This window comes from Populus trichocarpa, chromosome 8 (assembly GCF_000002775.5).
Source record: "Populus trichocarpa isolate Nisqually-1 chromosome 8, P.trichocarpa_v4.1, whole genome shotgun sequence".
Lineage (NCBI taxonomy): Eukaryota > Viridiplantae > Streptophyta > Magnoliopsida > Malpighiales > Salicaceae > Populus > Populus trichocarpa.
In genome coordinates this window covers 8,116,777-8,144,127 of record NC_037292.2, presented here as the reverse complement: position 1 = coordinate 8,144,127, position 27,351 = coordinate 8,116,777, and the positions used below count along the sequence as shown (strand labels likewise).

The window sequence follows — 27,351 nt, the reverse complement described above, 5'->3', positions numbered from 1 at the left end:
CAAAACATTATACATATCAAAACCCTTAAATTATTATAACCTTAATATTTTTAATAACTAATTATAAAATAATAAAATTAAAATTAGATAATAAAATAAATAGAAAAAATGAAGAAAATTCATCTAAAGTTAAAAAAAAGTTACTTGCTTAATTGGATTTGAAGAGAAATTTATAGAAGGAAAAGTGGCAGGGATAGTAGCTAAAAAAAAATAGAAAAGCTCTCGGATAGTGAGTGGAAGAAAAAGAAAGAAAAGAAAAACGTTCGGGGAAATGAGAAATGAGCTAGAGTGAGTCTTGGAAACCTAAACATAAAACATATATTATATATATTATTTATTATATTAAAATACAAGTCAACAATATTTCCTTTGCGTCTCTGCGTATGTCAACCCCTCAAGCCCTCACCATATTATTATATTAATATTCTAATATAAAAAATATAAAAAAAAAATTAAGGGGGCAATTGCCCCCTTTTGACCCTACGTGGCTCCGCCGCTGAAGTCGGGACACCAAAAGCCCGCATCAAAAGTAGTTTCAGTACCTCAGTAAGAAAGCTTGTAAGAAGGCCATTACCTCTATTACACTTGACAGGACAATTGAATGCTGTATTTTATTTTGTTTTAAGAATTAGGGTATTTTAATATGGGAGTATAGCTTAACTGGTCAGGTTCTGGATTTGTTCTCTAAGATCACTCGAGTTTGAGTTCCACAAACCTCAGAGTCACTGGAGGCTTACATGATCGTTAATTTCAAAACCTGTAAGATTAATTGAGGTGCGTGTAAACTAGTCGGACACCCATATTAATCTAAAAAAAATTAGGATAATTTTTAGTTGATTATGATAAATTGAGAATAACAAACCCATTTAACCTAATGGTTGGCCTTTTAAAATCACAAGTCCGCATTTTCCTTGTCCTGACTCTCATCACTCAAATGAACAACTTGAGAAACAACAAGGTGGAGGAACATATAGGTTTATCAAGTTGCAATTTGATGAATTTTTTTTTTTTTATTGACATGGTTGTCCGAGTCAATTTACGCGTCCCTCGACTAATTCTACATGTCCTGAAATTAATAACCATATAAATTTTTAGTGTCTCTAAAATTTATAAAACTTGAATTAATAACCTTTAAAAAATAAATTTATAAAACTGAAATTAATAACCAATTAAACTACTTTCACATTTAACTTTAATTGGGTAAATATTTGCTCCTTAATTGTTGTCAGTGCACTCCGCCTCAATTTATGGTTTTCAGGAAGCAGTTGGTATCAATTTAGTGCTACGTATGGCACCTTGCGCATCAGGAGGCCGTCGGGAAAAAAAAAAAAAAAAACCTTAATACTCCCTCCAAGCAATATAAATAAGTCGTCGATCGATGCATTCTTCCAATATCCATCATATTACACACCATGGTAGCAGAATCCATTTTGGCCATTGCTTTCTTTCTCGTCCTCATTTGCTTGTTTAGAAGCAAAAATGGCCTTCCATGGAACTGGCCCCTCCTTGGCATGTCCCCAACGCTTCTTCTCAACTCTCACCGGTTTTACGAACTAGCTGATGAAATTCTCGAGATAAGCGGAGGTACTTATTTATTCAAAGGTCTTTGGTTTTCAAACATGGATATGTGGTTCACAAGCGATCCAGAAAATGTGCACTACATAACAACAACAAACTACTGGAATTACCCCAAAGGGCCTGAGTCGATGCAGGTGTTTGATACCCTGGGAAATTCGCTTTTCAATTTGGATTTCGAGGAGTGGACTTACTATAGAGGACTCCTCCATGGCTTTTTCAGTCACCAGAAGTTTCACCAATTCGTTCCGAAGGTTTTGGTTGACAATGTGAACAAAGGTCTGGTGCCATTTCTTGAGGACGTAGCAAAACAGGCTTTGGTGGTGGATTTGCAAGATATGTTTAAAAGGCATATATACGATGCTGCTTGCGCGATAGCTACTGGATATAACCCCAAAACCCTCTCCATTGGTTTTGAGGAAAATGCATTCGTAAGGGCCATGGATGATGCCTGTGTAGCAATGTTAACTAGGCACATCTTGCCAGGGAGATGCTGGAAGTTGCTAAGGTGGTTACAGATTGGAAGTGAAAAGAGACTAAGTGTTGCAAAGGGTACTTTACGTCAAATTGTAACAAATTATATATATGGCAACAAAGAGAGAGGAACTTAGTGCAGGAGCCAAAACAAAGGAAGACGAAGAGACCTTCGATGTGTTGCGATCTTTCTTGACTATAAATGATGTCAATGACAAAGAACACCCTGATGAAATTGTAAGAGACAGTACCATAGGTATTATTTTTGCAGCATATGACACCTCCAGTGCAACTCTCTCTTGGTTCTTCTGGCTTCTTTCAAAGAATCCGCATGTCGAAACTAAAATCAGAGAAGAGCTTGACTCCAATTTCTCAGTGAAGGAAGGTCAAAATTGGCAGCTAAATAGCAGAAAAGAGTTGAGCAAGCTGGTTTATCTCCATGCTACCTTGTGTGAAACGCTAAGGCTATACCCGCCAGTTCCTCTCCAGAGAAGGACTCCAGTTAGACCTGACATTTTTCCAAGCGGTCACCATGTAGATCCAAAGGCTATTGTTGTTTTGTCAGGATATGCAATTGGAAGGATGGCTAGGGTATGGGGACAGGATTGCCATGAATTCAAGCCTGAGAGATGGATCAATGAGAAAGGAGATCTTAAATATGAAAGATCGGCCAAGTTCTTTACCTTCAACGCAGGACCTAGGATTTGTCCAGGGAAGGAGATGGCGTTTAGTATCATGAAGGCCGCCGCTGCAACTATTCTTTATAACTACCATGTTCAAGTTGTGGAAACCCGCCCTGTGACCCCCAAAGCTAGTATAATTCTTCAAATGAAACATGGTTTGAGGGCTAGGATTTGCAGTAGATGGACTTGAGGGATCGCACGGTCATCATGTTGATGATGCATTATTTAAATTTCTGGTTGAGAATGAAGAAATAGATCCCTTCTTCTGAATAAGTGAGTAATACATTGGAGTTATGTTGACAAAACAGAGAATGATCACAGATAAGATCGATGGCCTTAATTTGTATTAGCAATTATATTTGATGGATTGTAAAAGCTGAAACTCTAGCTATGGACCATATGTGTTATTCCTATAGTATGACTTGGTTCAAAGTCTTTTTAATTAAAATGTTCAATGGGTTATAAATAAATTTAAAAAGTAATTAAAAAATTATATCGAGAAATCCTCTCTTGGTCTGACCAGATGGCTCTAGACAATGGTAACTGGCCATGAGGGAACGGGGTGGGACTTGGGAGGCTGGGAGCCATGCCGACACCTGCCGTTATCCAGATTCAATAACTTTCCACACGCCCCTAGGCATAAATTGGCAGACCTTGGCTTTTATACTAGCATGATTAGGAGTGTAGATATAATTATTTTTTAAAATATTTTTTATTTTAAAACATATTAAAATAATATTAGTTTTATTTTTTAAAAATTATTTTTGATATTAATATGATATAAAATATTAAAAATATATTAATTTAAAATTAAAAAAATTAAAATATTTCTGAAACACATTACCAAACACTGCATGCAAGAAGATTTCGGCTAGCTAGGCGGGGCTCTGAAGACCACCCGTCCCTGAAGGTGACAGTCCCAAGTCCCAACCTCCAAGGGGACCACGTTAGGCATTTCACTTGTGATAATTCATCGCGGTTTCCAACTACCAAAGCAAAGGCTTGGCCTTTCTAAGTCACAGTAAATTATTTCATTTCTAATTTCTTTTTATCTTAGGAAACTGATTAAGGAAATGGAAGAAGACTCATTATTTATCATTTCCTTAATTGTTTTTCAAATGAACAACTTGAAATATAAAATATACCGTCCTAGCTTGTGGATCAAGTAAATTACCTAGTGATGGGTCCAAGATTTACAATCCTCGAACAAGGCCCATAAACACTCACATAACATTGGGTCGGGATTGAATGCCAGCCTAAAATCATTGTGTCCCGAAGTTTACCTGAATGAAAGCAGACAGATTGAGCTCGTGTGGAAATGGGCCATCGTTTGGATCCGAAGGCGCCTTTGTGAACTTGGTTCAGGGGCTGTCTTGGTAGCCCAACACACCTCCAAGGTCTGCCACCCTCAGCTCGGGCCCAAGGATGCGTTGACGATCCAACATGTCATCAACCCTAATCAAATAAGGATAAAGCCAACCCTCGAATGAATCCGTTGTCACTTGTGGGCTTTTGTTCTCGAGTATTTCAAAACTATAGGTAACAAATATATTGACCGCTTTATCCTTGTATGTACACAACACTTTATCCTTGTACATACACACAATAGGAGTAGGAGTTCAAGGCTATATAAATAACCTTAAACCCAAAGGTAAAGCAAGATCTTCTCTCTCATTACAAACTTCATCTTCTTCCTCTTGTCTAACTGTAATACTTTATTTGCAACTAAACACCAGTATTGCATCCTACTTAGGGGAGGGTTCTCGAGCCCACAGGGCCACAGGGAAACTTGTTTTGCAAATATTATAGATGTCCATGCCCAACATTATCAACAGCTAACCTCGTCCGTCCTGGAATAACGTTTGCAGTGGAGATTTTCAAAAACTTCATCGGCATAGTTCTAAATTAAATCCCATTCAAGACCAAGATGAGAGATGTTAAGCTTGGAGGCAAAAGATCTACACCAGGTATGTTACTCAACTCTTTTGTTCTAGTCTAGTTCAGTTTTGATGGTAAAATCATACAGATAGCCAAGTCCGATGATATGTAATCATACTGTATATCCATAATTCCATACATATCTCTCTGCGCATATATTTGGACCAATATCATTTATTCATGGAAACAATTATCAAGCCACAATTAGTGACAGATGTTATGAGCGATCCCCATACATAAATAAACTCACAAATACAATTTTTTATAGAGCCAATTTTAGTTTATTTCTTCAAATAAAAGAATCTCTAACTTACCTAAAATCTTTACATCAACTGTAGCAGCCACAATCTTCTAGCTTCGCGAATCAGCCATTTCCACGCTTCCGTACATCATTCTTAGGTTTCCTAGAAGTATATCGAATTTGCTTGTCTTGCCTGGAAAAAAGAAAAATTAGACAAATATTGTAAGAGAGCATAATCAAAATTATACATACTTTTTGCTCATGAATTTAAACTGCAAGTTATAAATAAATTACACACATGTACAGTCCGAAATACAAGTTTTTTGTACACGGGAAAAAGCACAATGGTCTCTGCCAAAGAAATCAGGCCAAGGCCCCATTATCTTTGTTCCACAAACTGGATGATTTAGAACACTCCTGATGCACCACATTCAGTGAGTGTATGAACAATATAAAGCAACAATTACCTTATTGTTGAAACTCCAGCATGCCATCACAAAATACTCATCCACGGGAAATCTTTGAGCAGAGCATGAGTTAAGCCATATGATATATGATGTAGCATCATTATCCATTACTAGCAAGTCTAGTATGCAGACATCATCTCCTTGTGCACTTGAGAGCCATATAAATTATGGCGGATTACGACAAGGCCATTATCCACTTTTAACTCCCAATATTCCATAATTAATTAACCCAGTGGTACTATTGCCCGTCTCGTACACATTCCATGTGATTTACAACTTTTGCATCCTAACAATCAGCTATAAAAAACATTTACAGTGCTGTGGTTTATTTACATAAAGATGCTCAAAGCCAAAACAGAGTGAACTAAATTTATTTTCGGGTTTGCTACTTTTTTTTGGTCACCCAAGATAAAAGAGAAACTGCATAAAAATAGATGCACCTTTTTTTATATTAATAATAAGATACAAAGAGGGCAAAGTTTAGACATTTGCAGCATTTCTTCAGTGCTAGCATGCAATTGATGGATATCCTAGCGTTATGAACTAGTCTTCGCTCTATGCCCTTCCCAATTTGATATTGGTATTGTAACTATAGACGATAAAATTTAGTTTTGGACTGTTCTGATTCATGACCTTCAGACCTCGATACTAATTTGATAACATTTTTTTGTTCACTGGTTAAAAGAAGGTAGTCATGTATCAAAAGTTACATGGAGTCATAGATAGACCAAATAAAATATATGACTAATTGGAGAAGATAATGTTGCTGATGAACCAAGCAGCAAAAGTTTGACTCAGATCCTCAGAAATAAAATCCTGGCAGGGGTATATATACTTACATCCGAGCCTTTTTCTTCTCTTTGTACCTCATCATTGCATTTTCTCGGGCCTCTGTATGTGCATCCTCAAGGTCGGGTGAATAGCATGATGCTTCACCATTAGATATATATGGTGAAAGTTCACTGTCAAGATATTCATTACTCCTGCTTTCAGCATCATGACTTGAAATGGAGTATCTTGAATAAGGAGACCTGATTGTCTGAGCAGGATCAAGACTTCCAGGAAAGTTATAAGCTTGGTTGGAAGGATCCTTGTCATTGTCAATGTGAACAGAGCAGCTTATGTAAACAGATGAAGTAACAGAAGCATCCTGTAGATTTTTTAAAAAAATTAGAACAAGAGAAAGAACAGATATTGACCCGATCGTGTAGAGACTTGTAAACATGATGGATACCGCCCTGAATCCAAGAGCCTAAGCTGTTATCATGCATCCATCTGTGTATTTAAGAACTCAACTTCCTTCATTCCTAACCCATGTAGGATTCCACACCCTCACATATGCACCTCAACACTTTTTTTTTCCTTTTGTGATGCCGCTCTCAAGTCGACTATCAATGTTACAATTAGCCCCCACAAACAATGGTTCATCTAATTTTCTCTCTTATGTTGGTTACATCTCCCCTCAAAAGTTTCTCTCGATATTCAAGAGGACTTCAAATTTTAAGAAATTTTGAGACAGTTGGAATATAAATGAAACTGCAATAGATAAGGGACTTTCAATGTACAGAGATCAGAATTTATCCTTTCACTCACATAAAGATTTAGGACGTACTAGAACTGTTATTTCTATCTTAAATAGTTAAGTTTTGAGGATTTTGTAAGAGGAACGTATAAACATGTGGTTTAATCAGATAGTTGTTTAAACGGTGTGTTTAATGCTGAAAACAACCATGAAATAGTATAGATATAGCGCAAAAGGAAAAGAACTCTGAACTTGAAAGATATATGGTACTATCCGAATTCTAATTGCAAAAACCTGCTTCCTACATTGCTTACACTTTTCAAGAATATGTCTGCAAGTGTTACTCGTGAGAAAATTTTCTTATTTCAACAACAAATATTTTCTGTATGCTTACTTTTCCACCTGTCTTAACCACTGTGCGAATTGTATTTGGCAACTGACATTTTTTTTCATAAATTAAAGTGTCAAACCATACCTTCCTTGCTCTTCCATCACTGTTATTGGATTTCTCAGGAGGCATATCCTTCTCAATGAAGGAGCATGAGAAATCATTCTCATCAAGAAATGCTCCAATTGGATCTTGATCACCCCCAAAGAATTCTTCAAAGTTGCAAAATGTTTTATCCACATCAGGAATGATATAATCATCATCATGGCAAATAATGTCTTCACAAACCCCAAGGTCTTGCATATTTTGAGACCACAACTGCAAAAGTTAATTAAAAAAAGAGTCAAGAGGTCAACTTCAAACGGCAATCTAGGATCATTTTCTAGTCACATGTAGCCATCCTTTTTAATGTTGATAACTATTGAGCAAGGAAGCACCACAAATGTCATGCTATTGTGGTGATTACGTGCAACTGTATTCAAGCAAAGGTTGAAGATTGATGCTACACAATTTTGAAACAAAACAACCAAACTTCAAATCATAAAGTAACTTAATTCGAATTCAAATTCAACGTTTTCACATCTATTAATATATTTTTGTAGCTTTTTTCTGAACATCCACTTTCAGTTCCACATTCTTATCATGTAATAATAGTGTCATTAGATAATCTATTGTTGTATAGATTAGGTGATGCATCCGGTAAATAAATGTCATAACAGTCAGTGAAAAACAAAATGGTGATTAAAGTCTTATGATAGAAAAGGATAGAAAAAAATATCCAGTAATTCGATACAAATTGACACTTGCAAAAGCACCACAGATGCACATATTGCATGATGAAAATGCAGTTTGTTGAGTGAAGGACATGTTCATTTATGAAAGTAGCTTCTGAATATTGCCGATGATGCTATCTGTAAGTGTTCTTTGAAGAAAATAATGGATGTGAGATAAACTTATGGCAACAAAAATGAAATGCAGAAATTCATATTGCCGGTTCAATGAGAAGAATAGGACTAAGTTTATCATGTATGAATTTATTGATTGTGAGAAAAACTTTCCATGTCCTCAAGGCAATTATAACTAGAGCTGATTATCCAAAACCCACTTTTTGCAATGATTTGATCAAACCTGACTATTCTCTATTGGACTTTTGCATGGCCAAAAGGATTCTCCAGGCAAAGCATTTGCGGCAGTTGAAAAGAAAGGTAAATGTTCTGGCTGAGAAAATGGCAAAGGCAAAGAATCCACTTTTAGACCCTGACGTTGGCAGTCAGCTTGTTGAAGAATGGTAACAAGATCTTGAGAATGTTGTGAATGATTGAGATTGTAGTCAAGCTTCTTTGAGGTATTCAGCATTGAAGAAATGTTTTTTTGTTCTTGACCACGTTTCATAGGAGTATTGTTGTTGACATCAAGCCTTTTCAAATCAAGAATCTGTTCCAGAATAAAGCAGGTACTTTCCTGCTGTGGACCTTTGTACGATAACTGAAAGATGATGAAAAAGACTGAGAATGCAAACTAGAAAGGGTTTCGAGTCTTCAAAGGGAAAGAAAGAAAAATTACTGCATAGTTCTTTGTTTGTTCCCTAATAGTGAATCTAAAAGATCATTTTTATGGTTGAAATAGCAGGTTACAAAAATCATATTCCATTGATGCAAAGTAAATAATGTAAATAGCAGGTAGCTCTGTGTTAAACTTCATATACAAAGTTGTTGTATTAACTTGTAATATTTCATATACAAGACATTAAATATTATCCTAGTTGCAACTGCTTTGATTAATTTTTACAAGTGGCAATTTCATTAGAAGCAATAGCCCATGATCATCTCTGATATCTTAACTTCATCCTTCTACTAGGCAAAGAAAATGAGATATTAAATTATAGTTCATATATCGGCTCAGTAGTCCAGATGTTGAAGTCATGAAAAGTATCATGATGGATAAATTTACAATTAACTTAGCTTAAATTTTATAATTTACCAATCAGTAGCTAGAACATGGAAATTCAGTGCATATGAAGTTCCTGAAATCTAGAATTTACAAATATACAATCAACTTAACTTAAAATTTATAATTTAGCAATCAGTAACTAGAACATGGATATCAATGCATATGAAGTTCCAAAAATCTTGAATTGGGTTGCAATTGATATCGTCTTCCTAATATATTGTTGAGTGCACTCCTCATCCCTGGATTAACTTTTTTTAATTTCTTGACAAAAATATAATGGTATTATGGTAGAAACCATGAGGACTTCTACCATGAGGACAGATATAAGCAGCTACCTGGTGTTTTATATTATAAAAATAAACCCTCGTGAATTTTAGTAACAATAATCTATAACCCCAATTAACTCAACAGCAGAAACTTCTGGCAAGCATAAACATACTTAAAAATCTTTTAAAATTCGTCGCACCTCAGGTCGTTGATTGCCTGATCCAACATCAGACTCTGCACCAGAGACCAAAGTTGAGTGAATCACTCTAGATTTTCTTGAAGACCGTCCAATTTGTTGGCAAGACTTCCCTGGAATGTCAAATTTTGATGCACTAGGCTGCACAGATGAAGAGCATGGGGTGGAAACTAGTTGATCTTTAACAATACTTTTATCCAAATCCCCAAATTCAAAACCCCAAAGTGATGCAAAATCTTTAGCAGAAGGGCATCCTAAGTAGCTACTGACTAGCCGTTTCTGATGGTGGGAGGAGACCTCATGCAGGCACCGATCACAGCCAAGACACATCAGCATCCGGTGGTCCAAACACTGAGCGTAAGCTGGATGGTTCCTGCATGAGTCACATAGGAGGGTACGGAGATGCCGGTTAAAAAGTGCATTAGCTGAATGGACCTTTGCATCGCAGGAAAGGCAAAGATATGCTGCATCAGCGTTACAGTAAACGACTGGCCTCAAGGCCATGCAGAATTCGCAAACTTTCTCCATTTAATTATTTCCAGGTCATCAATGATCCCACAAATCCAAAAACTCACAGGTTAAAGTTTCAGTTTTGTAAATAATAACTCCATGAATCGTTTCAGGACCGACAGATACCTTTAACATTAAAAGACAGCTTTCCTTTTAGTAAATTTTTTCTGCAATAGTTTCCAAGAGCAGAAACAAGCTTCCTGCATCCAAAATGAAGAATTCAGTAACATAGTAAGTGAAACAGCTGGAATTTTCTTCCCATTGTACAGAAAAAAAAAATATAATTCACCACCACAAAATCCTCTAAATGTGGCCAGCAAGACCTCAAAATTGCTAGTTATCCACTTAGGGGAGTGTTCAGACTTGAGTTAAAGAAGAATGAATTCTGGGTTACGCAAAAGGTATTTTGCAAAACATGGTCAATTCACCCGGTTCGTTGACAATGAATAATTACTCTATGATCTTTAAAAATTATATTTATTCTTTCAGGCGTGACATCCGCATGCTTACAGAATCAATTCAAGTGGATAAGATGTCTGCTGCTAAAAACTTTACAAGGAAACCTTTATTAATAACTTGAGTGCATGTGTATAAGATAAGAAGGAAAAGGGGCGAGGGAGAGAGGGAATATATGCATTCAGGTCTGAACCTGCGAGAATAAATAAATAAAGAGGGCCTTTGGAGCATCACAGATATCAGATCAGAAGAAATGGTCAAAATAATATAAAATTTATCTTAAACTAAATCATCAAAAAGATTAATATTCGCTCAATCAACACTAATTTTATTCCAAACAAGTAAAAATGTGAGTACACAACTGTCATGGAGGTGATTTCAAACCTAAAATAAAAAAAAGAAGGCTGAAAAACATTAAATTCCCTCAAATAATTAAAAACCTATTCATCCCCAAATTAATAATCAAAGAATGACATGATCAAATAACAGATCTAGTACAAAAGATGACATATACTGTAGATTATAATTCCCTAATAAAAAAAAAAGGAGAGGCTTTCTTTACGTGCCTGTGATTAATTTCTTCGGAAGAATGGAGACTCCAGAAAATGATCGGAAAAATTAAGCTCAACAAGAAGAGAGTGGGGGAGACTTAAATAAAGCTGCTTAGCTTTCTCCCTCTTGTTCATCGTTACCTTTTTAGGCTGACGTGTAAGCTTGAAGGGTGAACTTTTTACTGACGTGGAACTGGACACGTGGTTTCATCACGGGTCCCACCACCTAGCGTTATCCTGCTGCATGTGAATCCCTCCCACCCAACTTTTCTTTTCTTTTCTTTTCTTTTATTTATTTTTTTTCCATTTACTACCAATCCCCCCCCCCCCTCCATGAGCATCTCAGTTCCACCGTTTGCAGGGCCAGATAATATTTCTAATCGGGTTAAGTTGTAAATTAGGGACATCCTAGAATCAATTACATTTGCCAACAGGGAAAATAGCTTCTTCTTTTTTTAGGTTTTTTAGAACTAATTATCTTGTGAAATTGAATTTAATTATAGCATTTCATTTTAATTAAATTAATAAATAAATTAAATTAACATGTTTAGATGTGATAAAACTTATTTTATTTTATTTTTTATATTATTTTCATTACCTTCATCTTATTTATTTAATGGTTTCTAAAAACAAATAGATAAGTGAGTATTTTTTAAAAATTAGTTTTAATCTTAAATTTTTTTATAATTGTAAATAAAAAGGGTTGATGTAGAATTTATTTTTATGATATTAAATTTCATTTAAAATTCAATTCTTAATAACTAAAAAAATTACAAATATAAATTTAATGTCTTTTGTGTGTGAGAGAGTGAGGAAAGACTTATCGTGATTGTGATCCAAAAGTCTTCCTCATCGAGCCAATCGTTGTTCAACACGTCTTCGAGGTTCCAAAGATGACAGCTATGAGGTTTTTTGAGGCTGTTAACTTCACGCGCCAAAGGAATTAATTACACTTCCCACTAGATTTTTCTAACACGTGCAGCCTCTATCCATTGATACGTGCGTGTATATATAGAGCTTTCTTTTTTCTAATTCTGTGAACCTAGAGAACCGTACTAATGTTAAAGAATAAAACACTGGGAATTAATCTATTCCTAACACACGGGGGGGAAAAAGGACAATTGCAGAAGACAACTAACAAACATATTATTATTTTTCTGACACAATTTCTTGATTTCTTCTGCAAGTGCGCCAAATTAATCAGACAATGATAAGAAAAGTAGATTGATCCATGTTTTAACTAGATTGAACAATGTTCGAAAGGATGTGCTAAATCGACATCAACTTCCTTGCTTATCTATTGTCGACTGGCAAAATTTTATTCCCTTGTACATCTGATCAAGGCCTCTTACTTCATGATAGGATGAATATCCTCGTTATAATCAATAGAATTTCTTTCCTTGATGCTCGTACTTAGCTTTCTACATTGGTTACAGGACCTCTGAACCAATGACGAGCACTCAAGATCCAAGAAGAGATGGTAAGAATTAGCAAGCCACCAACAGCAACAGGAGTGTAGTTGAGTGTCTCGTTAGTGATGGGGTAGGTTACAGGCAATGAGAAGAGGATTGAGATAGTTGCTACCCAGAGGACTGCAATCCATCCAACAAGGACACCATAGCGACCCAAGTTGAATGGTCCCGGGATAAAAGACTTGCGTGCCAAAGTCACCCTGAAGAAGATGGGTAGGGCGTAAGCAATGTACAGCCCAATCGTAGCAATAGAAACCATGGCCTGAAATGCCACCTCACTTCCAAGATACTGCAGAAGATAACGAGCAAACAAGGGGCACACATTTAGCATATAGGAAGAAGCAATAAGTAGAATGCATGCAGACATTAGAGGTTAAATGCAAAAGTGTGCCTTAGCCAACCACAAAAATGACATGCTTTTCACTAGGTCCGTGCCTACTCTCCTGAACCAAGTTTGTATTTGATATGATGTCCTGGATTCATAGGCAATCAAAAGTATGAGCAAATAAAATAGTCATTACTGAATGTAGTTTAACGACAAACTCCACAGCATGATTGCAATAAGATTCTTGAAATGAAATTCAGAAAGTACGACAAATATAGCAAACTGAAAATGGTGAAAACTGAATACCGTCAATGCCATGCAGAATGATATGACCACAGAGAGCCAAACAGCATTTATGGGGACCTCCTGATTGTTCACTTTGTGCCAAAGTGATGAGAGTGGCATGGCTCCATCTCTAGAAAACGCATAGGCCATCCTGAAAATGAACATTCAAAGATTACTCAGCAATCAAGTAAGAATTGTAAACTCATCACAAGTTTCAGATAACATGAGATATCAAACAAGCGAGATTACCTAGAGTTGCTTGTAACGGAACTCATTCCACAGAAGAATATGGCAACAGCAACCACTCCCAAACAGATAATTCCACCAACCCCACTGCCATATCTTCTCTTAAAAGCTAGGTAAAATATTTCAGCAATGGCATAACCACCAGCATCATTGTCTTCACTCAAGAGGTAAGAGATGTTGGTTACTGCAAAGGTGATACCAAGTATGTAAAACCATCCAAATATAACTGATATCCCGATGGCGCTAATTATTCCTTTTGGTCCATTCTTATCAGCATTCTTAGTTTCCTCTGTCTAGAAATAACAGTAAGAAAGAAAAGATTATTTAGTTTCATTCCTCCAACTTTCCATAAAGCAGAAGAAAAGTGAAAAGGAAAGACAGTTAATTAATGTACTGGTTATTATGCAAGTAAATAAATATGTGAGCTCGTAATGCTTTTGAAGAAGGAACTACTTGATTTCAACAAACTGGATGTTCTTGGTTTGACTTTTGAGTTTATAAACAATGAAACATATTTGTGAGAAGTAAAGCAATATCTGAGATTCCCAGGACTGAATTCATAGGAATTAGGACTCTGCGTGATATGAAGAACAATTCAACTTACCATATGAGCAGATGCGTCATACCCAGTGAGGGTATATTGACTCATCAAAAGCCCCAGAACAAAAATGTAAGCTTTACTATTGATTCCATCCCCATTATCAGTGTTGAAGTGTGTAAACACAAACTTGGCACTAGCCCTTTCCGTTGCAACAAGGGGAATGAGTATTGTAAGAACCACAACACCTAAAAATGCAAAGGTTCAGTAAAAATTGAAAAAAAAAAAAAAAGCAGAGAGAAAAAAATATGGTTGGCTCAAGAGAACAAAGAGAAACTGTAGCTGGAATTTTTCATACCTACAAGATTCCAGGCAGCAGCCAGCTGTCCGAAGAAAGATAAGAGTGAGATGGGAAGACTATTTAGTGCAGCATGCAGTAGTAAAATCCCCCCATGCATAGCAATAACTACATACTTGGATGCTTCATATCCACCACCATTTTTTCCACCTGTGCTTAGGAGAATGATAACCTGAATCAGCTGTGCAAGTGAGAAATCTACACTGGTTGTAACAGCCCACTGGAAATAAGAATGAACATGAAGTGGTTAGAATTTATAACGGTGGAAACTGAAGGCAGCAAAATCGAGTATGGATTCTTAGCTGTACCTGACCAACAATGTTGAACCTGCAAGGAAAAAAAGACAATTCACTGCATTAGAGTATGTTCAAGGGAGGACCAGATTAGCAAAAGTGGTTGACTGTACCAGCTATATATCTAACTTTTCCTTGAAAAACCAAAGAAGACAACATAACTATATCAGTGATATGAAAAAAGAATAAGCTGGAGAAAAGCAATGAATGCTAGATAATTAAATTCACGCCCTACAATTCCCTGAAGATTCAGCTCAATACAGAATAAGAGCACTTACTATGGTTTGTTGACTCAAGTTTCAAGCGTGGTATATATCTGAGGTGTTGTATAGAAACAAATCAATCGTTTGTGTCTTAATTCACCCTCACTGAAATGAAGGTCAGTGTGAAAACTACATTTAGTGAATCACCATTTCTTTCTTTCCTTGGTGGCTAAAACTTTTTGAATTTCTCTGCAAGCATCCCCCAGAAAGCTTGTTGGATCCCACATTTATTCTTGCAATGCAGATGCTATAATGCATTTTGAAGCATGCTCACACAAGCTAAATAAATTCATGAACTCAACCGTATTGCATAATAAGACAAGGAGTATGTCCATACCACTCCAGCGCATTATATTTCAGCATATCATCCTCCTGTGATTGTTTTCAGGCTCGTCACAATATTACTCTGACTCCATGGGTATGGTTACTAATTAACCAATTCAATTTGCAGTACAATGAGCAAAGTTCAAGCATAAAATTTCAAAGAAAACTTCAAGTTCCCGCGGCCTATAATGTGAAAAACACCAGCCTATAAACGGCGCCCACAGTTAAAAATGGAGGGATTCTGAAACCATGACCCAGAAAGGAAAATAGAGAGCATCAAGCACATTGAGACCCTTATGTCATGGCTGCTACTGCGGGAAATTTTGTGCAGCCTAAAAAGTTCCATGTTTTGAAGTAAAGGGCTAACAAAGTTGGTGGTAACAACGATAAGGTCATGAGAAATGAAGGCAAATAAATTGTGAAAGCGAATTCCAAAAACACAATCAAATTCTAAGCTAGCAAGATGAATTAGGAACCAAGAAAACTATAGCAAACAAGAAATATTACCAGCCAGTTATCCAAGATGCAAAGGGTGCCCAATTAGGACCAGCAAGCTTTGCACTCCAATAGTAGAGACCACCAGAAGTTGGGTAAGAAGAGCAAATTTCTGCCATTGCCAACCCAACAATCATGGTGAACCCACCAGCTATGAACCACCCATACTGTAACGAAACTGGCCCTCCAAGATTGAGACCAGTATTGTAAAGCGTGGTTATACCAGTCAGCACTGATATGATCGAAAATGAAAACGCAAAGTTGGAAAACACCCTGCAATTTTTTAACCATATTGGTCCAATTCATTGGTGATTCATCAGAAGGAGAAGGTTGCCAAGAAAGCTTCAAAACAGGAAACAAGAAAAGGGTTCTTGAGAGATTTACGAGAGATCACGCTTAAGCTCTTGTTTGTAGCCAAGCTCTTTAAGACGGGCAGTGCCTGTATCAAGGAAGCCGCCGCCGTTTTGAGCTGTATGAGTTGGAAGACCCATGAAAGATGAGAGAGATAGAGAATCAGTAGCAAAAAACCAATCAATCTCTCTTTCTAACTCTCTGTCTGTTATGTTCCCTCCTTTCCTGTACTCTACAGCTTGTCTAAATTTTATCTTTGTTTGCCTGGTGTCGACGCAAGCAATCTTTATAGTTAACTATAGTAAACATCTCACTGCTATCCTGGATAAGTGGATAGTACACCAATGGCAGGGTGTTTTTCCTTTTTAATGTCGTTCAGACAAAATAATAAGCGATGAGAAAGTTTTGATGAACAGTTTGGTAAATATCATTTGTATTTGAATGGCATGCGTGACCATCCCAATCATTATTAAAGACTTTAACTTTACTTTGTACTGTTGATTTCATTATTTCCGTTTAATAAAAAATATTTTTAAAATGTTTTTTATTTATAAATATATTAAAATATTTTTTTATTTTTAAAATTTATTATTGATATAGTAAAAGATAATATAAAAAAATAATTAAAATTTCATAAAACACTTTATGAAAATATTTTTTATAATACAGGGTTGATTCAATGTATTTACAGATACAATTTCCATTTTTTGATGGCAGCTTTCATATTTGGTCACATAAAGTTAAAAGGGACAATAAGGAAATAATATTTTTACCAAAAAACACGAAAGAGAATCTTGGATTGTGATTTGCGAGGATTTTCTTGTCCGGATATAATTTTGTGTGGGTGCTTTTTCAGGGGAAAAGGGATGGGGCAGCTTATAGGGGATATCACTTCACCACGGTGTGAGGTTATCAAAGGACATGCAATTTATGGAGAGTGGGGGGCCTGAATCTTGAACGACAGTGCATGGAAACACGGCAACGTGCTCATTTGTTTTTTTTTAATTAATATAAATGTTCCGTATTTTAACTAATCTCAGTGAATTTTAAAGTTAATAATCATATAAATCTTTAATAATTATCATATTAACAAGCAACATACCTATTTGTTAAGCCAAAATCACGTGGTCCGACCATTCTCTTAATTGTGCCACCAGGGTATGCTTTTCTCTCTCTCTCTGAATTTTGTCTGGTAGACAAGGGGTAAAAGATTTTATAATAGAAGATGAAATTCTCAGCATGTCTTATCTTTGTGGTTTATTAAATAAAAATAGTCATGTATAAATTTAAAGTTTTTGCAAGAGAAAATAAGGAAAATGGGAGTGGTGAGGTGGGGAGAGAAGTAGCATGTAAAATAAAGGACAAGTGATAAGGAGATTGGCTTTCTCATGTAGTAGCTCTAGCATCAATCTCGTTGACTAGTTGCAGGTCTAAAAAGAGTCTGAAAAAAGTATGTGATCAGGACAAGTTTGGAAATTCAGGGGAGATTGATATGAAAACTAGATTTAGGGGGAAATCTAAACAAAACATATATTTCAAGGGAAGATATTAAAATCTACTCTGAAAGAAAATTTCACATAATCTCTCCAGAAATAATTAGAAAAAAAATAATCAAACAAGACCTACAGCGACAATGAGGCTAAGAAACAATATTTCTATTTAAAAGAGTGTTATTTGCATGGCAATCTCAAAAAAACATGTAATACATGTTTTTTTTTATATGTCACACCTCTTAAACAAACACGATGACGCTAATCTTATCCTAAAATATCTATTTTTAGTTAACATTAGATGTTTTTTTTTACAAAAATGAGTGCAGATATGAAACTCATTGAACATTCGAAATGACACACGTTTGTCATTTTACTAAGAAACCGACAATTGAGCTTGAATATAAGATTCGAAGCTGGATGAACTTCCTCATTAACAGTAACCACACAAACCAATTCTTCGAAGATGAGTAGGATTGGGATGGTTTGTGTCATTATATGCGTCCAAGGCTTAGATAGTGTAATGGTCTAAGCTAACTCTAAAGGTTACCATACATGCAATGATTACTTTTTATATTGGCTGGCAATGGCATGTACTTCTTTTTCCTGGTTCATGTATATGCTCTGTGTTTCCATACAGTGGATATCCATTTTCCATCTGTAGATATCAACTTTCCTTTTCAAGATTCAACCTAGCCAAGAGCCAAGAGATTTCTCACCGGAGGATATTTTCCCGGAGACATACTATATATTATATTCATTTCATACATTATGCAGTAAATGTAACTGCACAAATTCAATGGTCGAGACTTGGAATAGTAATTGTCAGGATGGTCCCTACTATCAAACCTGAATACCATATATTTTATAAATGCAGGCACTTTCATTTCATATACAATGTACAAACAAGTCAGGCCTGAGACCCTTCCTTATCAGTCAGACTGATTCTGAAAAAGCCTGACAATCACGAGAGCTAGCTGTTTGCGTTCGGTGATGATATAACTGCTAGCGGGAAAATATAAAAATTTGTTTATTTTTGTGTTTTAAAAATGTTTTTAAAAAAATAAAAAAAATTATTATTTTTTATTTTAAATTAATATTTTTTTAGTATTTTTAGATTATTTTGATACGTTGATGTCAAAAATAATTTTTAAAAAATAAAAAAATATTATTTCGATACATTTCTGAGTAAAAAACACTTTAAAAAACAATCGCAACCACACACAAACATGGTTGTGGTTTGAAAAAAATCATTTTTGTTATGGTTGGTTCATATAAAATGTATGTTTGGTTAAAATTATGGTTTGATTTTATTTTGTCAAAAATCATGGCATGATATGTTTGGTTAAAATTGTGATTGGGGTTGGTGTTGTATAGAAAATGACTAAAAATGACATAATTTAATTTATTATTTCTTTTAATAAGAAAAATAACATTTAGTACAAACAACAATCGACATAAAAAGAAAATTGTTCATTTTTTTTAGCCCATCAAACTTGTTGCAATCTCAACACGAACATAATTGTTTTTTAAAATTAAATAGTTCTATATGACGAGGAGAGTTAATATTAGGTGTTTTTTCATCTTGAAAACACCTAGAAAATCATATATGAGCTTGAGATATTTTTTTGTGTCGGGTGAATTTCGTGTTTTGAGATGGGTTTTTATGTTTTTCGTGGCCATAGATTAGTTTAATAAGATTTCTAAGATATTTTCTAGGTGTTTTAGGTAAAAAATATATACTCAAAATAGGTGTTAGGTAAGAAAACAAAAGACCCCACATAAAATTTATAATCAAATTATTAATAAAAACAATTCTTTATTTTCTTAATATATTTTAAAAAAATTATCCAGTTTGTAACGGAATAAAAGATAATGTAATAGTTGTTAAGGGAAACATGACATAACTAGCAAGGAGTTCTTTAAAAAAAATGATTATGATTTGTGTCAAATATCAATCGGCATCCTTGTTGTGGCTTTAATCCAGCCCAGAATGCTCCACTCTCTGTGGTTTGACAGCATCATATTTGACGAGCGTAGACTCAATTCAAAGATAAAAAAAAAATCTAGGTATATATGTAGCTCAACTAAAGCTATTAGCCAAATCCAGAGATGTGATGGTTTTAAGGCCCAATCTGTTAAAATAGAATCCAGGAGGGCTTTACCAATCAAAGGTCCATAATGGACCCAACATCTAATAAAAGATAAATACCTTCAACTTTGCTAGTTTAAAATATATTTTTATTCAACAATATATTAAAATAATATATATTTTTTATTTTTAAAAAATTATTTTTGACGTCAGCACATTAAAACAATTCAAAAACAATTTTTTTCTTCAAATTTTTAAAAAAACACAATTTTAAATGTGTTTCCAAACACTACCAGAGTTTATTAATTGTTACAACATATATGTCAGTCTTTTTTTTTAAAAAAAAAGAAGAGAAAATCAGCCATGCTTGATAAAGATAGAACAGCTAATTACTCATTTTTAGATTTATAGGAATAAATTGCTTCTTTTTCGTTACAAGTATATATGATTGCCTTTCCACAATCGCAACTCGAAACTTCCAACTTGTTTAGATAAAAACATGTGTCCGAGTATTCTACTTGGAGTTATCAGCATGAGAGTTTCAACCAGCTATTCTTGATACGTGTTTACACTCCTTACTCCACACTTCGGCAAGTAGTCACAATTAAATTGTGTTTGGTTATGTGGTAACTTTCACGTTTAGGTGCCACCATAATTTTAAGGTGTTTGGTTAGATGCAAACCATACATTTTGTTTTATGGGAACCATAAAATCCTGCGTTGCAACCGCAGGGGTAGCAAAAGCAACTCTGAGTGTGTTTGTTTTTGTGGTAATTGTTGTGGTTGTGGTTTGAAAAAATTAATTTTGAAAAAATCACTTTTGCTGTTATTGGTTCATATAAAATGTGTGTTTGGTTAAAATTGTGGTTTGATTTTATTTTGTCAAAAATAATGGCATGATATGTTTGGTTAAAATTGTGAGCAGGGTTGGTGTTGTACAGAAAGTGACTAAAAAAGACATAAATTAATTTATTGTTTGTTTTAATAGGAAAAATAACATTTAGTACAAACAATAATCGGCATAAAAAGAAAATTGTTCATTTTAAAAAAAAATGAACATTATTGCCCCATCAAACTTGTTGCAATCCCATCACGAACATAATCCATACGCGAAGCCCTCTGGTGCCCACGTGTTTGTGTAACCATGTCAGTTAAAGTATCAGCAAGAACAAAATCAGGATGGCGATCAAACTCGTTAAATGCAACATCTTGGATTGACTTCCTTCGAATGTAGTTATGCAGTGCCATTGATGCCACAACAATTTGAACTTGTGTTTTGTAAGGAAACACTGGCATGTTTTGCAAGATTCTCCATCTTTTCTTCCAAACTTCAAATGTATGTTTTATTACACATCGTAACGATGAATTGACACGGTTGAATATTACTTCCCGACTTTGCGGTTGTCCTCGTCGATGATATCTCTCACCTCTATATGGCCCCAAGTAACCATACTCATTTGGATATCCCGAATCAAAGAGATAATACTTCCCTGCAACAAGATAATGATAGTACAAAACTTATTTTCTATTGCAGACACAATAAATTTATTCAAATTGAAGAACACCTAAATTTTTTATTTCGCATACCTTCTTGTGGCTTCGAAAATCTTATATTTGGATTGTCAATCGCCTCATGAAATATTATTGTATCGTGTGCAGTACCTTCCCACCCAGCCTAAACAAATATAAATTGCATGTCAAAACTGCATGCTGCCATTATATTTTGAGTTGGTACACCTTTTCTACCAATAAATGGTATTTGATTTGCTTGTGATACACAAGCACGCACATGTGTTCCATCAATCGCGCCAATACAGTTCTATATAAACAAAAAAATAGTTTCCGGATCAACTTAAATGTAATTCAAATATTTTTTGTAACCTTTTTCAATTATTTAACAACTTAGATAAAGTATTTTTCATCTTGAAATGTGGCATATATCTTGGATTCATTGCAATTTTCATTGGTGTTGTTGAGAATTCTGGACCTACCGGTTTGATAAAATCAACAGTTAGCAAGCACACCGGCCTAAGAACTTCGTTGAAATATCTGCTTACGGTTTCACCTGAATGTTGAAATCTCTCCTGAACTTCCATGTTTGAAGATCCTAGAGCTAAAGTATAGGGAAACATGCATACCTTCTCAATAACAATCATCCTTCTAGACTGTTTTAGCCCATGCAACGTTTCCAAATCAACACACAAACTCTGCAATGTTTCTGCATCCATCCGAAACATGTTAACACAATGCCCATTTAAAATTTCATTCAACCATCTCATCCATGTGTTGTATGAAACCATACATGGTTCTTTGTAAATATAATTATTATAATACAAAGCCAGTGCTCCAGCCGTGCATAATATTAATTTATTGCGATCACACTCTCTAAGCCAAAACAATTTGTCTTCCTCATCATCATCGTTAGGCAATGAAAGACGACGATGCAAATCAAGACAATGATGATGAGGAAGGCAAATTGTTTTGGCTTAGAGAGTGTGATCGCAATAAATTAATATTATGCACGGCTGGAGCACTGGCTTTGTATTACAATAATTATATTTACAAAGAACCATGTATGGTTTCATACAACACATGGATGAGATGGTTGAATGAAATTTTAAATGGGCATTGGGTACATTGTGTTAACATGTTTCGGATGGATGCAGAAACATTGCAGAGTTTGTCTGTTGATTTGGAAACGTTGTATGGGCTAAAACAGTCTAGAAGGATGAGTGTTATTGAGAAGGTAGGCATGTTTCCCTATACTTTAGCTCTAGGATCTTCAAACATGGAAGTTCAGGAGAGATTTCAACATTCAGGTGAAACCGTAAGCAGATATTTCAATGAAGTTCTTAGGTCGGTGTGCTTGCTAACTGTTGATTTTATCAAACCGGTAGATCCAGAATTCTCAACAGCACCAATGGAAATTGCAATGAATCCAAGACATATGCCACATTTCAAGGTGAAAAATACTTTAGCTAAGTTGTTAAATAATTGAAAAAGGTTACAAAAAATATTTGAATTACATTTAAGTTGATTCAGAAACTATTTTTTTGTTTTTGTAGAACTGTATTGGCGCGATTGATGGAACACATGTGCGTGCTTGTGTATCACAAGCAAATCAAATACCATTTATTGGTAGAAAAGGTGTACCAACTCAAAATATAATGGCAGCATGTAGTTTTGACATGCAATTTACATTTGTTTAGGCTGGGTGGAAAGGTAGTGCACACGATACAATAATATTTCATGAGACGATTGACAATCCAAATATAAGATTTCCGAAGCCACAAGAAGGTATGCGAAATAAAAAATTTAAGTGTTGTTCAATTTGAATAAATTTATTGTGTCTGCAATAGAGAATAAGTTTTGTACTATCATTATCTTGTTGCAGGGAAGTATTATCTCGTTGATTCGGGATATCCAAATGAGTATGGTTACTTGGGGCCATATAGAGGTGAGAGATATTATCTTCCAGAATTTCATCGACGAGAACAACTGCAAAGTCGGGAAGAAATATTCAACCGTGTCCATTCATCGTTACGATGTGTAATAAAACATACATTTGGAGTTTGGAAGAAAAGATGGAGAATCTTGCAAAACATGCCAGTGTTTCCTTACAAAACACAAGTTCAAATTGTTGTGCATCAATGGCACTGCATAACTACATTCGAAGGAAGTCAATCCAAGATGTTGCATTTAACGAGTTTGATCGCCATCCTGATTTTGTTCTTGTTGATACTTTAACTGACGTGGTTACACAAACACGTGGGCACCAGAGGGCTTCGCGTATGGATTATGTTCGTGATGGGATTGCAACAAGTTTGATGCGGCAATAATGTTCATTTTTTAAAAAAAAATGAACAATTTTCTTTTTATGCCGATTATTGTTTGTACTAAATGTTATTTTTCCTATTAAAACAAACAATAAATTAATTTATGTCCTTTTTAGTCACTTTCTATACAACACCAACCATACTCACAATTTTAACCAAACATATCATGCCATTATTTTTGACAAAATAAAGTCAAACCACAATTTTAACCAAACACACATTTTATATGAACCAACCACAGCAAAAGTGATTTTTTCAAAATCATTTTTTTCAAACCACAACCACAAAAACAAACACACTCAGAGTTGCTTTTGCTACCCCTGCGGTTGCAACGCAGGATTTTATGGTTCCCATAAAACAAAATGTATGGTTTGCATCTAACCAAACACCTTAAAATTATGGGGGCACCTAAACGTGAAAGTTACCACATAACCAAACACAATTTAATTGTGACTACTTGCCTAAGTGTGGAGTAGGGAGTGTAAACACGTATTAAGAATAGCTGGTTGAAACTCTCATGCTGATAACTCTAAGCAGAATACTCGGACACGTGTTTTTATCTAAACAAGTTGGAAGTTTCGAGTTGCGATTGTGGAAAGGCAATCATATATGTCTGTGACGAAAAAGAAATTAAAAGGAGCAATCTTATTTCTATAATTCTACAAATCTAAAAATGAGTAATTAGTAGTCATATCTTTATCAAGTATGGCTGATTTTCTCTTCTTTTTTTTTAAAAAAAAAAAGACTGACATATATGTTATAACAATTAATAAACTCTGGTAGTGTTTGGAAACACATTTAAAATTATGTTTTTTAAAAATTTAAAAAAAAAATAGTTTTTGAATCGTTTTAATGTGCTGACGTCAAAAATAATTTTTTAAAAATAAAAATATATATTATTTTAATATATTGTTGAATAAAAATATATTTTAAACTAGAAAAGTTGAATGAATATATCTTTTATTAGATGTTGGGTCCATTATGGACCTTTGATTGGTAAAGCCCTCTTGGATTCTATTTTAACAGATTGGGCCTTAAAACCATCACATCTCTGGATTTGGCTAATAGCTTTAGTTGAGCTACATATATACCTAGATTTTTTTTTATCTTTGAATTGAGTCTACGCTCGTCAAATATGATGCTGTCAAACCACAGAGAGTGGAGCATTCTGGGCTGGATTGGAGCCACAGCAAGGATGACGATTGACATTTGACACAAATCATAAACAATCGTTTTTTTTTTTAAAGAACTCCCCACTAGTTATGACATCTTTCCCTTAACAACTAGTACATTATTTTGTATTCCGTTGTAAATTTGATAATTTTTTTAAAATATATTAAAAAAATATTAAGAAAATAAAGAATTTTTTTATTAATAATTTGATTATAAACTTTATGTAGAGTCTTTTGTTTTCTTACCTAACATCTATTTTGAGTATATTTTTTTTATCCAAAACATCTTAGAAATCTTATTAAACTAATCTATGGTCACGAAAAACATAAAAAAAACATCTCAAAACACGAAATTCACTCGACATAAAAAAAAATCTAAAGCTCAGATATAATTTTCTAGATGTTTTCAAGATGAAAAAACACCTAATATTAACTCTTCTTATCATATAGAACTATTTAATATAAAAAAACAATTGTTTTAGAGGCCGAATTCCTCACCAACAGATACTTTCTCTCTCTAAACCAAAATGGAGGACTCGAATGAATTTTAATAGAAATTTCTAGTCTATCATCTATGTTACTTGTTTTTTTCACTCAAGTCCCTTTTCTTTCAACTCAAGCCTCCTTGCTAAAAAACAAACATGTAATTAAGCTTTAATTTGGTTTCAAAAGGGTTCATTCATGCAAAATAAAATTTAAGGATCGAATTGAATTTTTTTTAAATTACACCATTATAATTAACAGTGAAATGAGAGAGGATGCATGCTATTGTTTTTAACAGTAAAAACACCATACGTTTTTGCATTATGTATAGTAATGTATAATGAGGTTTTTCCAAGTTTTTACTTTCTTTGTTTATAATTTTACTTTTTAAAATTATCACAATAGTGAATGCTGCCTAACAAGAATTGCATAACGAAGCCCGACAGCCTTATACTCCACTCATTGTTTTATCACTGGTCAGATATATGCATAGGTTTTAAATTAAACAGATCACGGGATCTCCATCAACTACTTTAATTAAATAAAAAAAAAGGAGAGCTAAGAAGAAATAAGAAGGAAGAAGCGCACTTACCAGCCAGTGAGCCAAGAAGCAAGAGGCCCCCAATCTTTGCCACAAAGCCTTGCACTCCAAAAGTAAAGCCCTCCAGAAGTGGGATAAGCAGAACAAATCTCGGCCATTGACATCCCCACGGTGAGGGTCAGCATACCCACTACCGGCCACCCATATACCATCGTAACTGGCCCACCATAGGTTAGACCCGAACTGTACATCGTTGTCAGACCAGTGAGGACTGACACAATGGAGAAGGTCACTGAGAAATTTGCAATTAGCCTACACAAGTCGCAAAATTAACAAGCCATATTCAGCGGAAAAGAAAACATACACGGGAAGTTTAATTTATCAAGAGATGATCAAGGAAAGGATATACGCACGAGAGGGTACGGCTAAGTTCTTGCTTGTAACCCAGCTGTTTCAATCGACTGTCACCCGAATCATTAACAATGCCATCATCATTCCGAAGGGGGAGATAAACACCTGCTGTATCTTCATTCAGATCTGTCGTTCCGCCTCCCATCTCTTGAGAAGCTGAAAGGGAGAGTGTGATGTTTTGTTTCGGAATTTCTCAAAGATCGATGTCCAAGCCTTTAACATCGATTGATGTTCTTGTTTCTATAAGGGAGTTTGGTTGCTGTAAAAAGGAGCAATTCCGATCTAACAGTCAAACAGACAAACAACTCCTTTCTTGTAAATTTCTTGCCTTGTTTGCCTTTTCGATTGGCAAGTAGCTTTGCTTTTTTTCCATGAGTAGAGAAATGATAGAGTGGGAGTCACATGCTGCTTTTCTTTATTGTTCTTTTTGAGGACCCACTTGGCAATTGTATAGTTGTTGTTTGCACGATTGAAACTGTTATAGCGTGCTTTTTACGGTCACTTGGCAGCTAGTTTATATTATTTTTATTTATTTAAAATATATTAAAATAAAATAATTTTTTTTTATTTGAATATTTAAAAAGGAAAGAAAAAATAACAGTTTTATTCTAAAATAAACGAGAAAACGAGAGCAAAAAGGTATGTAGAGCTAGAGAGATTATTAGACTAGTCTAATCACGTTGAGTTTAAACCTTTTATTTATGAGCAAAAAAAGACGCAGCAAGTTACACTCTCCTGTCCTTTCCTTGCCTTCATCTTGTCAGCAAACAAACAGTTCGAATGGAGTCCAAAACGAACAGTGCCGGACTGCCGGGCATCAATATTACTACTCCGCTGAACGGAAAATGAAACTAGCATGAAGCACGCTGTTATCATAGACTCAAATGACTAGTGAGCGAATACAGAGTATACAGGGATTTAGAAGAGGATGTAGCTGACCTGAGAGAAGGGGGAAAAACAGAGAGTAGTGAAAGGGCGAGTATCAAATTCAAAGAAAATGCGCGTATCACCTGTAATCTAAATGCATCATTTTCCATCGGTATACGCTTTCCGCTGTCATGAAAGAAAAACATTTACTACTCATATAGATCAGAATTACTGCTTCTGTTATGGACCTATGGTGAGAATGTTTGTATATCGTGTTCTAGTTTAAAAAATA

General features: G+C 34.9%; 3 protein-coding genes and 1 long non-coding RNA gene across 11 annotated transcripts; 2 read left to right on the top strand and 2 right to left on the bottom strand.

The window, feature by feature from the left end:
* The first annotated feature begins 1,261 nt into the window (after positions 1-1,261).
* On the top strand, positions 1,262-3,125 carry LOC7482860 (alkane hydroxylase MAH1). Its single transcript, XM_002312381.4, is given in 2 exon segments — positions 1,262-2,156; positions 2,158-3,125. Coding segments are annotated over 2 exon segments (1,509 nt in total). The 5' UTR covers positions 1,262-1,412; the 3' UTR covers positions 2,923-3,125.
* Positions 3,126-4,281: 1,156 nt separating this feature from the next.
* LOC7482859 (putative zinc finger protein At1g68190) lies at positions 4,282-11,372 on the bottom strand. 4 transcript variants are annotated; one of them, XR_008059944.1, is made up of 7 exons: positions 11,230-11,371; positions 9,705-10,407; positions 8,417-8,773; positions 7,376-7,606; positions 6,218-6,528; positions 4,985-5,104; positions 4,282-4,582 (listed from the first exon to the last, which is right to left on the bottom strand). XR_008059944.1 is itself a non-coding variant. In XM_052455318.1 (7 exons), exons 3-7 carry the CDS (start codon positions 10,035-10,037, stop codon positions 5,035-5,037), a joined length of 1,302 nt encoding a protein of 433 aa, XP_052311278.1. In that variant the 5' UTR covers positions 10,038-10,074; positions 10,338-10,407; positions 11,230-11,370; the 3' UTR covers positions 4,829-5,034. The 4 variants fall into 4 exon arrangements, 3 of the variants coding, with proteins under 3 accessions (XP_052311278.1, XP_052311277.1, XP_052311279.1); XM_052455318.1 differs by lacking the exon at positions 4,282-4,582 and having other exon boundaries at positions 4,829-5,104; positions 9,705-10,074; positions 10,338-10,407; positions 11,230-11,370; XM_052455317.1 differs by lacking the exon at positions 4,282-4,582 and having other exon boundaries at positions 4,829-5,104; positions 11,230-11,370.
* On the top strand, positions 4,550-9,069 carry LOC127905665 (uncharacterized). The gene is made up of 2 exons (XR_008059945.1): positions 4,550-4,699; positions 8,454-9,069. It is a non-coding gene; the product is annotated as an uncharacterized LOC127905665 (long non-coding RNA).
* A 967-nt stretch (positions 11,373-12,339) lies between the features above and the next one.
* On the bottom strand, positions 12,340-26,590 carry LOC7482858 (amino-acid permease BAT1 homolog). 5 transcript variants are annotated; one of them, XM_024607584.2, is made up of 10 exons: positions 25,833-25,968; positions 16,202-16,286; positions 15,830-16,090; positions 14,751-14,769; positions 14,443-14,662; positions 14,151-14,332; positions 13,550-13,839; positions 13,322-13,451; positions 13,092-13,163; positions 12,340-12,979 (listed from the first exon to the last, which is right to left on the bottom strand). In XM_024607584.2, the coding sequence occupies exons 3-10, from the start codon at positions 15,952-15,954 to the stop codon at positions 12,632-12,634; spliced, it is 1,386 nt and encodes a 461-aa protein (XP_024463352.2). In that variant the 5' UTR covers positions 15,955-16,090; positions 16,202-16,286; positions 25,833-25,968; the 3' UTR covers positions 12,340-12,631. The 5 variants fall into 5 exon arrangements, with proteins under 5 accessions (XP_024463352.2, XP_024463348.2, XP_024463349.2 ...); XM_024607580.2 differs by lacking the exons at positions 15,830-16,090; positions 16,202-16,286 and adding an exon at positions 26,195-26,590 and having other exon boundaries at positions 25,833-26,093; XM_024607581.2 differs by lacking the exon at positions 25,833-25,968 and having other exon boundaries at positions 16,202-16,563.
* Between the last annotated feature and the right edge of the window lie 761 nt (positions 26,591-27,351).

What these genes read in the sequence shown, in the direction of transcription:
- LOC7482858 (XM_024607580.2), bottom strand. Translation starts at nt 26,337, where the DNA reads ATGGGAGGCGGAACGACAGATCTGAATGAAGATACAGCAGGTGTTTAT. An exon ending in GAACTTAGCCGTACCCTCTC is followed by an intron (nt 26,094 to 26,194) that starts GTGCGTATATCC and finishes CGACTTGTGTAG; the next exon opens with GCTAATTGCAAATTTCTCAG. An exon ending in TGCTGCCTGGAATCTTGTAG is followed by an intron (nt 14,333 to 14,442) that starts GTATGAAAAATT and finishes TTGCATTTTTAG; the next exon opens with GTGTTGTGGTTCTTACAATA.
- LOC7482859 (XM_052455317.1), bottom strand. Translation starts at nt 10,229, where the DNA reads ATGGAGAAAGTTTGCGAATTCTGCATGGCCTTGAGGCCAGTCGTTTAC. An exon ending in GTCCAATAGAGAATAGTCAG is followed by an intron (nt 7,607 to 8,416) that starts GTTTGATCAAAT and finishes TAACTTTTGCAG; the next exon opens with TTGTGGTCTCAAAATATGCA. An exon ending in GAGAAGAAAAAGGCTCGGAT is followed by an intron (nt 5,105 to 6,217) that starts GTAAGTATATAT and finishes TCTTTTTTCCAG; the next exon opens with GCAAGACAAGCAAATTCGAT.